Source organism: Caretta caretta, chromosome 1 (genome assembly GCF_965140235.1).
Source record: "Caretta caretta isolate rCarCar2 chromosome 1, rCarCar1.hap1, whole genome shotgun sequence".
Classification (NCBI taxonomy): Eukaryota; Metazoa; Chordata; order Testudines; family Cheloniidae; genus Caretta; species Caretta caretta.
Window position 1 is genome coordinate 277,467,621 of NC_134206.1, and position 11,445 is coordinate 277,479,065.

The 11,445-nt window shown below is 42.7% G+C and overlaps 1 protein-coding gene across 5 annotated transcripts in view; it reads right to left on the bottom strand.

Moving 5' to 3' along the window:
• LRRIQ1 (leucine rich repeats and IQ motif containing 1) overlaps window positions 1-5,606 on the bottom strand; it is a 182,635-nt gene extending 177,029 nt beyond the window's left edge. For 4 of the 5 annotated variants that reach the window (XM_048835653.2, XM_048835654.2, XM_048835652.2 and 1 more), the window contains exons 1-2: window positions 5,479-5,606; window positions 1,451-1,584 (exon numbers count right to left, since the gene is read on the bottom strand). In XM_048835653.2, coding sequence (XP_048691610.2) covers window positions 1,451-1,582 — 132 coding nt within the window. In that variant the 5' untranslated portion in view covers window positions 1,583-1,584; window positions 5,479-5,606. Of the gene's footprint in view, window positions 1-1,450; window positions 1,585-5,478 lie in introns of those variants that run through there. The other variant, XM_075124308.1, reaches the window with a different exon arrangement.
• Between the last annotated feature and the right edge of the window lie 5,839 nt (window positions 5,607-11,445).

An 11,445-nucleotide genomic window follows, 5' to 3' on the forward strand; every position in this document is an offset into this window, starting at 1 on the left:
GGCCTAATCTGATGACAGTTTGTGAACAAAATCATAAAAAAATAGATGGCACTGTCACAGCCAAAGTTCTCAACCTTGGGCTTAAGAGAAATGTTGAACACATACTGAGTACCCTAAAGCCTATTTCTGTCGCCTTGAACAAAATGCAGGGAAACAGCTGTTTTATTGCTGATGCGGTTGAAATCTGGAAGGAACTGAGTGAGATCTTAATAAGAGAAATATGCAATGACAGAGTTAAATCACAAGCATTAAAAAAACAAACAGGACAAGCACTATCTCCAGCTCATTTTCTTGCAAATATTCTCAATACTCAGTACCAAGTCAAACCTTAACTGCTGAAGAAGATGAGTTGGCTATGAAATGGACATCCAGCAATCAGCCCTCCATAATGCCAACTATAATAAACTTCAGAGCAAACCATTCAAGAAATATATGTTTGCTGATGATGTTTTAAAGAAAGTCACACCAGTGAACTAATGGAAGACACTTAAGCACTTGGATTCAGAGACTGTTGAAGAGATCATCTCACTTTTAACAGCAGTAGCTTCTTCTGCTAGTGTAGAAAGAAAAATATCTTCCTTTGGACTAATTCATTCCAAATTGAGAAATCGTTTGGGACCTGAAAAAGCAGGAAAGCTTGTTTTTCTTTTCCATATTATGAACAAACAGGAAAATGAAGGTGAAGAAGACTGAGTTAGCTGCAGAAGCCAATATTTTAAGTTTTTCATGTTGACCTGGCTGACATAGTTGATTTGAAATATTTTTTTAAAAAAATGTTATTTTAACAAAAACAAACCTGATTTTATAAAAACTTGAATGTTTAAATTCAAAAATTCATATGCTTGTTTTGTTAAAATATTATATGTTTGCTGTTGAAGAAAAAAATCCAGAATACATATTGTTGTTGTTTTAGTTAAATAAAACAATTTATATGTCTGTCTGTTGATGTTCTCCTCCTAATACATCATGGCAAGAAAATCCTCCAAATATTAATGATTAACCTGTTGAATTGGAGATAGTTCACCTCCCAATGACTTCATAAATATCTGTTTCAGTTACCTTTGGTAAATGAAATAACCAAACAATCATTCATTTATTTTCTGATATATCTGTAAAACTAATCTGAAAAGTTTTCAAAATAAATCACTTTAAAAATGTATAGTGTATAAAAAATGTATAGAAATGTACCTTCTAAAAATGAAACCTACATCTATCTCTGAGTTGTGAAGAATATGTATTAAGGTTATAAAAACCAACAAGAATGTACTTTTATGTAGAAATCCATGATTAAGTTGAGTCTTCCTGACTAGTGATTTAAATCAAATCCACCCTATAGTACATTTCCAAGTACCTTAGAAAAGCAGGAATGCAAGAGGACTTCACAAAAGACACACATTTGCCATGAAAAGTAAAGGAAGTACTCTCCCTCCTGTTTCCATTAAACACTTACTGTTTCACCATCACTCCAAGCTTCTGCTGATAAATCAGTGTTGAAATCATCCGCTTCAAGGGAAGTAACACTGATTCTGCTCAATTCTATATTTATTTCTTCTTCAAGTTTTACATCATCATCATCTTCCATAGCTTTCCATAATAAAATTGTAACAGCAAAAAAGGAAAAATAAAATGGAATACATTAGTGGATATTGACAGGTTTCAGAGTAGCCGTGTTAGTCTGTATTTGTAAAAAGAAAAGGAGTACTTGTGGCACCTTAGCGACTAACCAATTTATTTGAGCATAAACTTTCATCGATGAAGTGAGCTGTAGCTCACGAAAGCTTATGCTCAAATAAATTGGTTAGTCTCTAAGGTGCCACAAGTACTCTTTTTCTTTTAGTGGATATTGTATTTACTGCTAGATTTGTGGCAGTAGTAGGTATCTCAAAAAGCTCTAAAACAAAACAAAAAAGCATCCATATCCACAGTAAGGCTCCAACTATGACAAGACTTACATGAACACTTAACTTTAGACACATGAGTAGTCCCATTGATGTCAATGGAATACTCACATTTGTAAAGTTAAGGTTTGGCTGTACTGGGACCTAAAACTCTATATTTATCAATCTGTTGAGAGAGAAGGATGCACACAAATAATAAAAATATATTACCTTGGGCCCTGTTCCCATGAACATTTACATGTGTGTAACTTTAATTGGCTTCAATGGGAGGAACTACTCAGATGAGCAAAGTTATATGAGTTTAAGGGTATATCTGCACTGGAAAAAAAGGTGTGTCCTTAACTCAGGTTAGCTAACTTGGATTAAAATAGCAGCAAAAACATAGCAACTCCAGTTAGCAGTTTAAGTTAAAGCCTAAAGGGGAGCCTAGGAATGAACTTGAGCTGCTAACCAAGTTGCCACAGTGGTGGGTAGACCATGCTAATTTATTTATATGGCAGTACACATATCTGTGGTTTCCTATCAACCTTCAAAGGTCCACAAAGAGCATTACCTTCAATCACTGACCGTATTAAACAAAACACAGTAAACATGCATTCCCATTTGGCCTCAATTTAGTCAGCTATGGATTTAGAGCAAGGGTGGGCAAACTTTTTGGCCCGAGGGCCACACTGAGAATAGAAATTGCCTGCGGGCCATGAACGCTCACAAAATTGGGGTTGGGGTGCAGGATGGGGTGAGGGCTCTGGTTGGGGGGGTAGGGGCTTCAGGATGGGGCAGAAATTAGGTGTTCAGGATGCGGGAAAGGGCTCCGGGCTGCGGGCAGGGGAGTGGGCTGTAGGTGGGCGGGGGGAAGGGCTCTGGAGTGGGCTGGGGATGAGGAGAGTTTGGGGTGTAGGAGAGTGCTCCGGGCTAGGACTAAGGGGTTCGCAGGGTGGGGTGGGGGTTGGGGTGCTGGAAGGGGCACAGGCTCCAGCTGGGGGTGCGGGCTCTGGGATGGGGCTGGGGATGAGAGGTTTGGGGTGCAGGAGGGTGTGCCAGGCTGGGATTGAGGGGTTTGGCAGGCAGGAGGGAGATCAAGGTTCGGGCGTGGAGGGAGGCTCCGGGCTGCAGTCTCTGGGCGGCACTTAACTCAAGGGGCTCCCAGAAGCAGCAGCAGCATGTCCCTTCTCCTGCTCCTACACAGAGGTGCAGCCAGGTGGCTCTGCACGCTGCCCCGTCCGCAGGCACCTCCCCAGCCGTTCCCATTGGCCGCGGTACTCGTAGGAGCCAGAGGGGGGCCATGCCGCTGCTTCTGGGAGCTGCATGGAGCACCCCCCAATCCTGCTCCCAGGTTGGAGTGCTGAAGAGGGGCAAGCCACAGACCCCACTCCCCAGCGGAAGCTCAAGGGCCAGATTAAAAGAGCTGGCAGGCCGCAGTTTGCCCACCCCTGATTTAGAGTATGGGCAGTGCATGTGGATCTCTATTTTTTAATAAAGAGAAAAGGAACTTCACAAGATTATCCCAACTACACACTTTACTCTCTAACAGGAATGAAGAAAAACAATACAACACAGGAAAGGGTTTGCTTAATAGTTTGAGATAAGAAAAGCATTCCAGAACAGCCTATTCCTGTGGATTTGGCAGGAGCTGCTGTAACCCACACACCTCCTGCGTGTGGCTCTCTATCCTATGTAGTAGCATTGAGACCACTTAGAGAGAGATTAATGAGTCTGCTACTGCCTTAGCTAACAATCACATGCGGTACAGGCTCACATATTCAGCTCCAGAGGTCCCAAGTTCAACCTTGCCGTTACATTGCCACTTAGGATGAACAAAAAAACATGCCAACCCTATACCCTTTCCTATTGGTACTATTAAGCATAAACATAAATAATCAGTATTAATATGCCTTTCATCTGTATACTTTACACTAGTTTACATATGAAGGCTAAGATAGATACTGCCCAAGAAGTGCACAGTGAAATGGCACACCGGATACAATATAGCGCACTTCGAGAGTTGAGGTTTTGGGACAGGAGAGCTGATTTAGGGAAAAAGGTCTTTTTAAGGTGAGGAGGAGCTTGGTGTCCTTGGGCCATTCTGATTCTATTTTTATTTTAAATTTGTGTACGTTTACAATGTGTCTGATAACTTCAGTGTGTATATATATATATATTATATAAAAATACAAAACCAATCCAGAATGGCTAGAGGCCATTTACGTGGCAAGCCTGAGGGTACCAGTAGGGTTTTGAAAGTTTGAGCTAGAATAACTCATACATCATTCTTTTCATTCCTTAGGAAGGATACAACAGAAAGTTTAGCAAGATTGCTTAGGGCTTGTCTATACAGGCAAAAAGCCTAGAGTAGCTTGTGTACATTAGCTATTCTTTCTTAATTCTCTGTGTGGAGGCTCTTACTCCGCACTCTTAAGAGTGCGGAGTAAGAGCCTCCACACAGAGAATTAGGCCTGGTGTACATGTATTAGATTAACCTAGCTATGTTGTTCAGTGCTATGAAAAGTTTCACATAGAGTGAAATAGTTAGGCCCTGGTGACCTTCCATCTTGAAGAGAGGGGTTAACCACATCACCAGGAAAAACCCTTTATCAACATGGGAAGTGTCTATGCTACAGCATTACAGCAGCTGTGCTGCTGTAGTGTAGACATTGCCTTAGTGCAGAGTACTTACTGTGCTTTAAATTCACACCCTGGTTCGCTGCACCCTAACTTCCCCCACATAGACAAGCCCTTACATTTCCTCCTGATTTCAGGTTTCACAAAGAAAACAAACCAAACTTTAAAAAGAGCACTTAGGGAGAGTGGAGAGGCTGCATCCTGGGATTTTACACCATTAGGACAATTTTTAAAGCAGACAGCACTTATTTAAATGTGGGACTGCTTCACGCAGATACATTCACGTGCAGCAAAATCCCTCCTCCCTCGACTCCATCAACGCAACTGCAGCGCTAATCGCGATCACGGGTAATATACTATCATCTTGCCAACCCTCATTATGGGCTCAGGAGTCACATGCTATTTGATGGTTTTTTTTCTGGCAGACCCAAGCGGCTGGGTGGGTTCCAGAAGCTCAGCCTTCACTTAAAGACAAAAAGCGTCTCGTGGTTCGCGGAGAAAAGATTTGAGTGTAAAGAGCCACAAGGCTCAGGACCAAGAAGGCAAATACAAACAGCAGCCAAGTTATTACGTTAAAGATATCCAGGGGTTCAAGGCAGGTGCTGGCAAAACAGCCCCTCCCCCGGAGGGGGTGAGAATCACACGGGAACAGGCAAGGCTCTCAGCCTGCGAGAGAAGAAACTTCCCTTCCAGGCAAGGCTGGGCTCCCCCCACCGCAGCCGCCTGGGTCCCGCCCAGGACTACAACTCCCAGAATGCAACAAAAAACCACCCTCGCAGACCCTACAGCTCCCGGGCAACAAAGATCGGCCTGACCAAGCCCCTGTGCATGCTGGGAGTGATAGTTCCTCCTCCTCCTCCCCATCCCCGGCGGACCAGCCGCAGCCCCCAGGATCTCGCCGAGCAGTCCCCGTGGATTTCATGGAGCTGGTCGCCTCCCGTGGCCGGTGTCAGGCTCCTACCCGGGCCTCGGCCCTTGGAGACGCCCCGATCCTGCAGCTCCGAGTCACGCAGACCTCTCTACAAACCCTCCAGCTGCGCACGCTGCGGTGTTAAACAGGAAGCGTAACCATGGCACCGGCAGACTGTGGGCCGGGCCAAGCCTGTGCTACGGCACGCCGGAAGGGACGAACCTAGTGAGCAGCGCTCGCTTTGCATTCCAGCCGGGGGAGAGGAGATGAAGGAAGAGAGAAACGTGGTTGCAGGCTCAGGGGAAACCCTCTATCACCAGCCCTGCTGGGCTCCCGTTAGCAGCTCCCACCCGCCTCCAGCTTGAATATTATTTCAACCCCCCATTATTTTCTTACACTGATTGGCCTGTGGCATGGGAAATAGATTTGCCAACCCCAGGCATTCACAAATCATGAGTAGTCAGCCCCCTTCACCCCCCCCCCAACAAATCATGAGATTAGTTTCGCAATCACGAGATTTTTATGAATAATTAATGTTGGGTTTCTTAGTTTTTGTCTTCTGGTTTGTGAGCTCTTTAGCATCGTGTTTCTAAGCTTTTCTCTGCACTGATAGCTAGAAACATACTTTAAAAAGAAAGTTGAGATTCCCAAGTAATCACCTGAATTCAGGAGCTGGTATTTTGAGGGAAAAATACAAATATTATTAAACTTGCAATACAATTGGATGGTATGTCAATACTAAAAGTATTTACAAAACTTGTCCTTTTGAAATCCATCCTGTCTCCCCCAGCAGTCTGTAATAATATGTAACAATTTTATCCAAATCTAGGGTTGTCCACTTTCTAAATTCTCTCACAACATATATAGATAACAAACATACTCCTATTTTTTTTTTAAATAACCTTTACTTTCTACCAGCTTCTTTGGTGGTAGGAGTAGTGATACTGAAAAACAGTGAGATTTATCACATACTTGTAATATTGCATGGCGGCCAGGGAGGCTCCGTGTGCTGCCCTTGCGCCTGCAGGCATCGCCCCCACAGTTCCCATAGGTCATGATTCCTGGCCAATGGGAGCTGCAGAGCCACAACTCAGGGCGGTGGTACTGCACGGAGCCTCCTTGTGCCTTTGGGCCACAGGGACCTGGCAGCTGCTTCTGGGAGCCATGCAGAGCCAGGGCGGTTAGGCAGCCTGCCTTAGCCCAGGGCCCCCGTTGCATGGCCAACCAGACTTTAAATGGCCCAGGTGGTGGTGCCGACAGGAGCCACCAGGGTCCATTTTCAACCGAGCATTCCGGTCAAATACCGGATGCCTGGCAACCCCATCTAAACCAATTTTAAAAGTTCTTTCATGCAGTGTTGTTGTAGCCATGTTGGTCTCAGAATATGGGAGAGACAAGATGTGTGAGGTAATATCTTCTATTGGACAACTTCTGTCGGTGAGAGAGACAAAAGTTTACTTGAAGAGCTCTGGGTAAGCTCGAAATCTTGTCTCTCTCACCAACAGAAGTTGGTCTAGTAACAGATATTATCTCAGCCACCTTAAAAATTGTCATTTAAGAGAAAATCAGATCATTTAAAAATTCTTCAGGGGCAGAACTGATTCAGTGATATTTATCTTCCAGTACATGAATTAGGCCTGAGCTACACTTAAAATTTAGGTCAACGTAACTATGTTGCTCAGGGTTGTGAAAAATGCCAACCTCACCTCAAGTGTAGACACAGCTAGGTTGATGAAAGACTGCTCCTGTCAACCTAGCTACTATTGCTTCCTACACTGATGGAAAAGGCCCTCCATTGGTGTAGGCTGTGTCAACACTACAGGGTTTTGCCAGCATAGCTACAGCACTGTAGCTATGCTGGTATAGTCCCTGTAGTGTAGACATGACCGTAATCATTGTGTTCATGGTGATTAAAGCAAACAACTTATTGCAGCACTGAAAGGAAAGAAACTTCTGTAGAGCATTGTATATCGTTGTCTTCTGTAACAAGGAAGTAAAATATTATCAACAAAAGAAGAATTAGTAAACATACTCAAGATGCAGTGAAGAAACGAATTAATGCCACTATATGGTAGTGCTCCATAGATGAGAGCGAAATATTCAGCACTGGTAAGGATCTTTGTTTTGTTTTGGAGTTGTATTTTAATATGATAATTACAGTACATGCTTCTGTGGGAATAACACTATTTTTACCTTTTATATAATCAAATAGTTTTACAAAGATTGAAAAATTGTGTGTAAACAGTTTTAATAATGAAACATTGAAGTGCAAGCACTATTCTTCCAAAGATTTCTGACTATTTCATGTACAATTTGGTCAGGTAACATGTAACCATTAGTATTGTTTTGCTGAGTATGCTGCAGGTACAGCATTTCATTAAATTCTAAATGTGAAAAACTCTGGGATGAGATTTAATTCCCTGTTAATACATAGTGCATTATTTTAAGAGTGCTGGAATCTATTCCAGGAGAAGTGGAGCAACAGTTATCCAGTATGGTTCATAAATTGTACACGGTTTTGTAATATAGAATTAAACACATCAAAAGGCAGCCGTTTTAAGAAGTTTTTTCTTTTCGTCATTCTAGTGTTTAGCAAGTAAAAATTCCTAATGCAAAGAATGTTGACAAGTCAAGCAAAAACTAATTTGAATGATATTCCTTAATCACAGGTTTCAGAGTAACAGCCGTGTTAGTCTGTATTCGCAAAAAGAAAAGGAGTACTTGTGGCACCTTAGAGACTAACCAATTTATTTGAGCATAAGATTTCGTGAGCTACAGCTCACTTCATCGGATGTATGCATCCGATGAAGTGAGCTGTAGCTCACGAAAGCTTATGCTCAAATAAATTGGTTAGTCTCTATGGTGCCACAAGTACTCCTTTTCTTATTCCTTAATCAATGCCTTTCACCATACTTCATTATATATGTTTTGTCTGTACAGTAGACTGTTTATTGGATACAATTCTTTGAAAATATGGAAGCTGCATCTATCCTGGTAATCTCCTTCTATTTTAAAAATGACAGAAAATGTAACTATTATATTCTCATTCGTGCGCAGAAATTGATAGCAGCCCTGACAAAGGAGAGATCCTTAGGCATCCTTTCTTTTTCTATTGCATCTCTTGAAATTTGCTTTGGGAAATACCCTTTGAATAGCACTGTTAAATTTTTGGGGCTTCAGCAACTTAATTCTTTCACTTGCCTGAATGGTGTCATCAAACAGAGAAATCAGTTAGTGGAGTTTTCTGTTCATCTACAGAAAAGCGTACAGATAACTTTTGTGGTTAAAGGTGTAATTTAATACCAGTGTCGTGTTATGTGAATTAGGATTGTAATAGAGTATTATAAGTATGTGACAAATCTCACAGTTTTTCAGTATCACCACGCCTACCACCAAAGAAGCTGGTAGAAAGAAAAGGTTATTTAAAAAAAAATCGGAGTATGTTTGTTATCTATGTATGTTGTGAGTGAATTTAGTGCTCATGAAAGCAAGAATAAGCACTCCTTAGAGCCATTAGATTAAAACTAAATGGAACTCAGATGCACCAAAACTGCAATACTCCTTTTTTCCTCAACTCCTTTTTCCTCAAGATTCCTTGATTGTCCTCCCTCAGCTCTGTTCACATGACTTTTCCTGTCAGTCCTGATGGACTCTTTACCTTACAGCCCTCCTGGATAGACCCTTAGGATGAGATTATCCATCTTGTTAAATCTATTTAAGCACAGTGAAACAGACTTAAACCCATCTCAATTGACCAGTGGAGTATCGTCTCCTAATCATACTACTTTACGTCCTAGTGCCCTGCATAAGGAATAGAGAGCAAAAGATATCATGGCTGGGAACTCCCTATATCTGTCTGTTTCGTTACTGGCAGAAAAGCTCCCATTGGCAGTTGGCATAAAATAGAGTAATCTTCAGGCTGCTCTGTCTTCCACAAGGAATTGGATTAGCATTTCCAGCTCCAGGATTGTAGAGCCACAAAGAGGGTATAATGCAACCTTATTCCCAACTCTCACTCCCATTCCTGGAGACTTTCAGCAAGTATGGCTCCTTTGTTCTAGAGGATCTAGGCCTTGGTTTCTCTCTGCTTCACTGCTGTATTGTGCCTAATCAAAGGGTGTTCAGATCCTAAAGATGCAGTGCTAATCCAGAAATAACGCAGGAGACACTCTACAGTCTTCCCCATAGGGCTCTACTAAAGTATGTCAGTTCTAACTGGCAGGACTCATGCTCTTTCTGCTCAGACTTTTATAGATGGGGGATGGTAACTGACTTTAGACAAATGTGACTGTCCATTAGGGATAAGTCTTGTAGGGTGGGCTCCATGAAGGATCTTAGGCATTGCAGCCCTGAGCATCACAGCGTCTAACTTTTAGGCGCCTAGAAAATCCCAGGAACAACACAGCAATCCATGAAACTGAATTAGGCACATAGGTACCCTATACCATGAAGGGAGAGGGGAAGGCATCTAAGAATGTGATCCACAAAAGCCAGTGTGTTAAGCAAGCAGCTGCCTAAGGAAGCCAACGGGAGATGCCGACGAGAGGGGTGTATGCTAAGCCCCACCCCGCTCAGAGAGATAGGTGCTGAAGTTGGTGTGCAATCACAAATTGGTATCCATTGCCTGGAACGGGATGGCTTAGATGCCTAAACCACTTCTTGAGGGCATGAGTTAAGCACCACTTTACTCCACATGAAAAAGCCATAGAAGGAGGCCTTGTGCACCTCATAACTTGTAGCGGAATGGTTTGCACATTCATCTAGGATGTGAGAGAGTGAGGTTCAATTACCCTCTTTCTGCTACAGGAAGAGAAGGGATACTTTCTTTTCAAATCTTTTCTCCTCCTCTGCAGACAGCTCTGGAGGAATTGAACCTGGATCTCTAACATCCCAGGTGAGTGTGCTAATCACGTGGGTAAAAGTTATAAAATAGGCAATAATACCACATTTTCCTCTGGCCATATTTTGAATGGAATGCTCAGTGACTACCTCCCAGATTGGGCCCCTCACACGACTTAGGCGGCCAAATGCCTGTCTTCCTCTGGTTCATGATTTGCTCTGGGGCTTATCCCAGCCATGATATCTTTTGCTCTGCCATGTTCCTTATGCTGGGCACTAGGATGTAAGGTGGGAGATAGGCCTCCGAACACCTAGAATGGGGAAGCGCGCACATGCCCCTAGATCTAAAACTTAGGCATCGAGGGAACTTTTACAGTGGAATGTTGTTATACCAATAAAATAAAAACCAGCAGGATCTTATTAAAGGGGAAAAGGCAAAATGCCACATTTATTGTGAATACAGAAAGAATCATAGTAAGCAGTTAGTTATAGCTATAACATTCCATTCAATTTCATATTTATTCACACATTCATTCATACGAACACACACACACAGGTACTGCAAGGTTGGTATCATAGTTACCAGCCTTAGAGTTGCTCATGCCAAGCCACTGGCCAGGTGGCCTGGACATGAGGAGGGAGCAGGGCCTTGTCAGATGCTCATCTGATGCTCCTGGAAGTTGGTTTGCAGAATCAGACCCCAAAGTTCTCACTTTCTAGAGTCCATTTTTATAGGAATTTCTTCCTATGCCAGTCTATGGGAATTGCTTCATCATGCTATTGCTGAATCAATCAGCAGATGGCACATTCCTGACGGCACCGTGCTACCAGATGTTATCTTGTTCTTTGGTTCTCCCATTCTTGAGGCTGTTGGGTGGATTCCAGTCTGACCTCTGGGGGTCTCTGGTTATTTCCACTTGACACCTTCTTCAGCCGATGGACACTGGATTCTTAGGCTGGTACCTCCCTGATCATTCAGTTATTATCCACACCAAGCATCCATCCACATACATCCTCTATCTCTATTTTAATCACAATTGTTGATTAAAGCGAGATGAATACAACAAAAGGGTGGGGAGTCTCTGGGTGCTGTTTCTGTTGTTACAGAGTATTGCTTTGAGTCTCTCTCTGTGTGAGTAGTTGTTGTTAGAAAGAACTGCTTTGAGAACAGACTCTGTC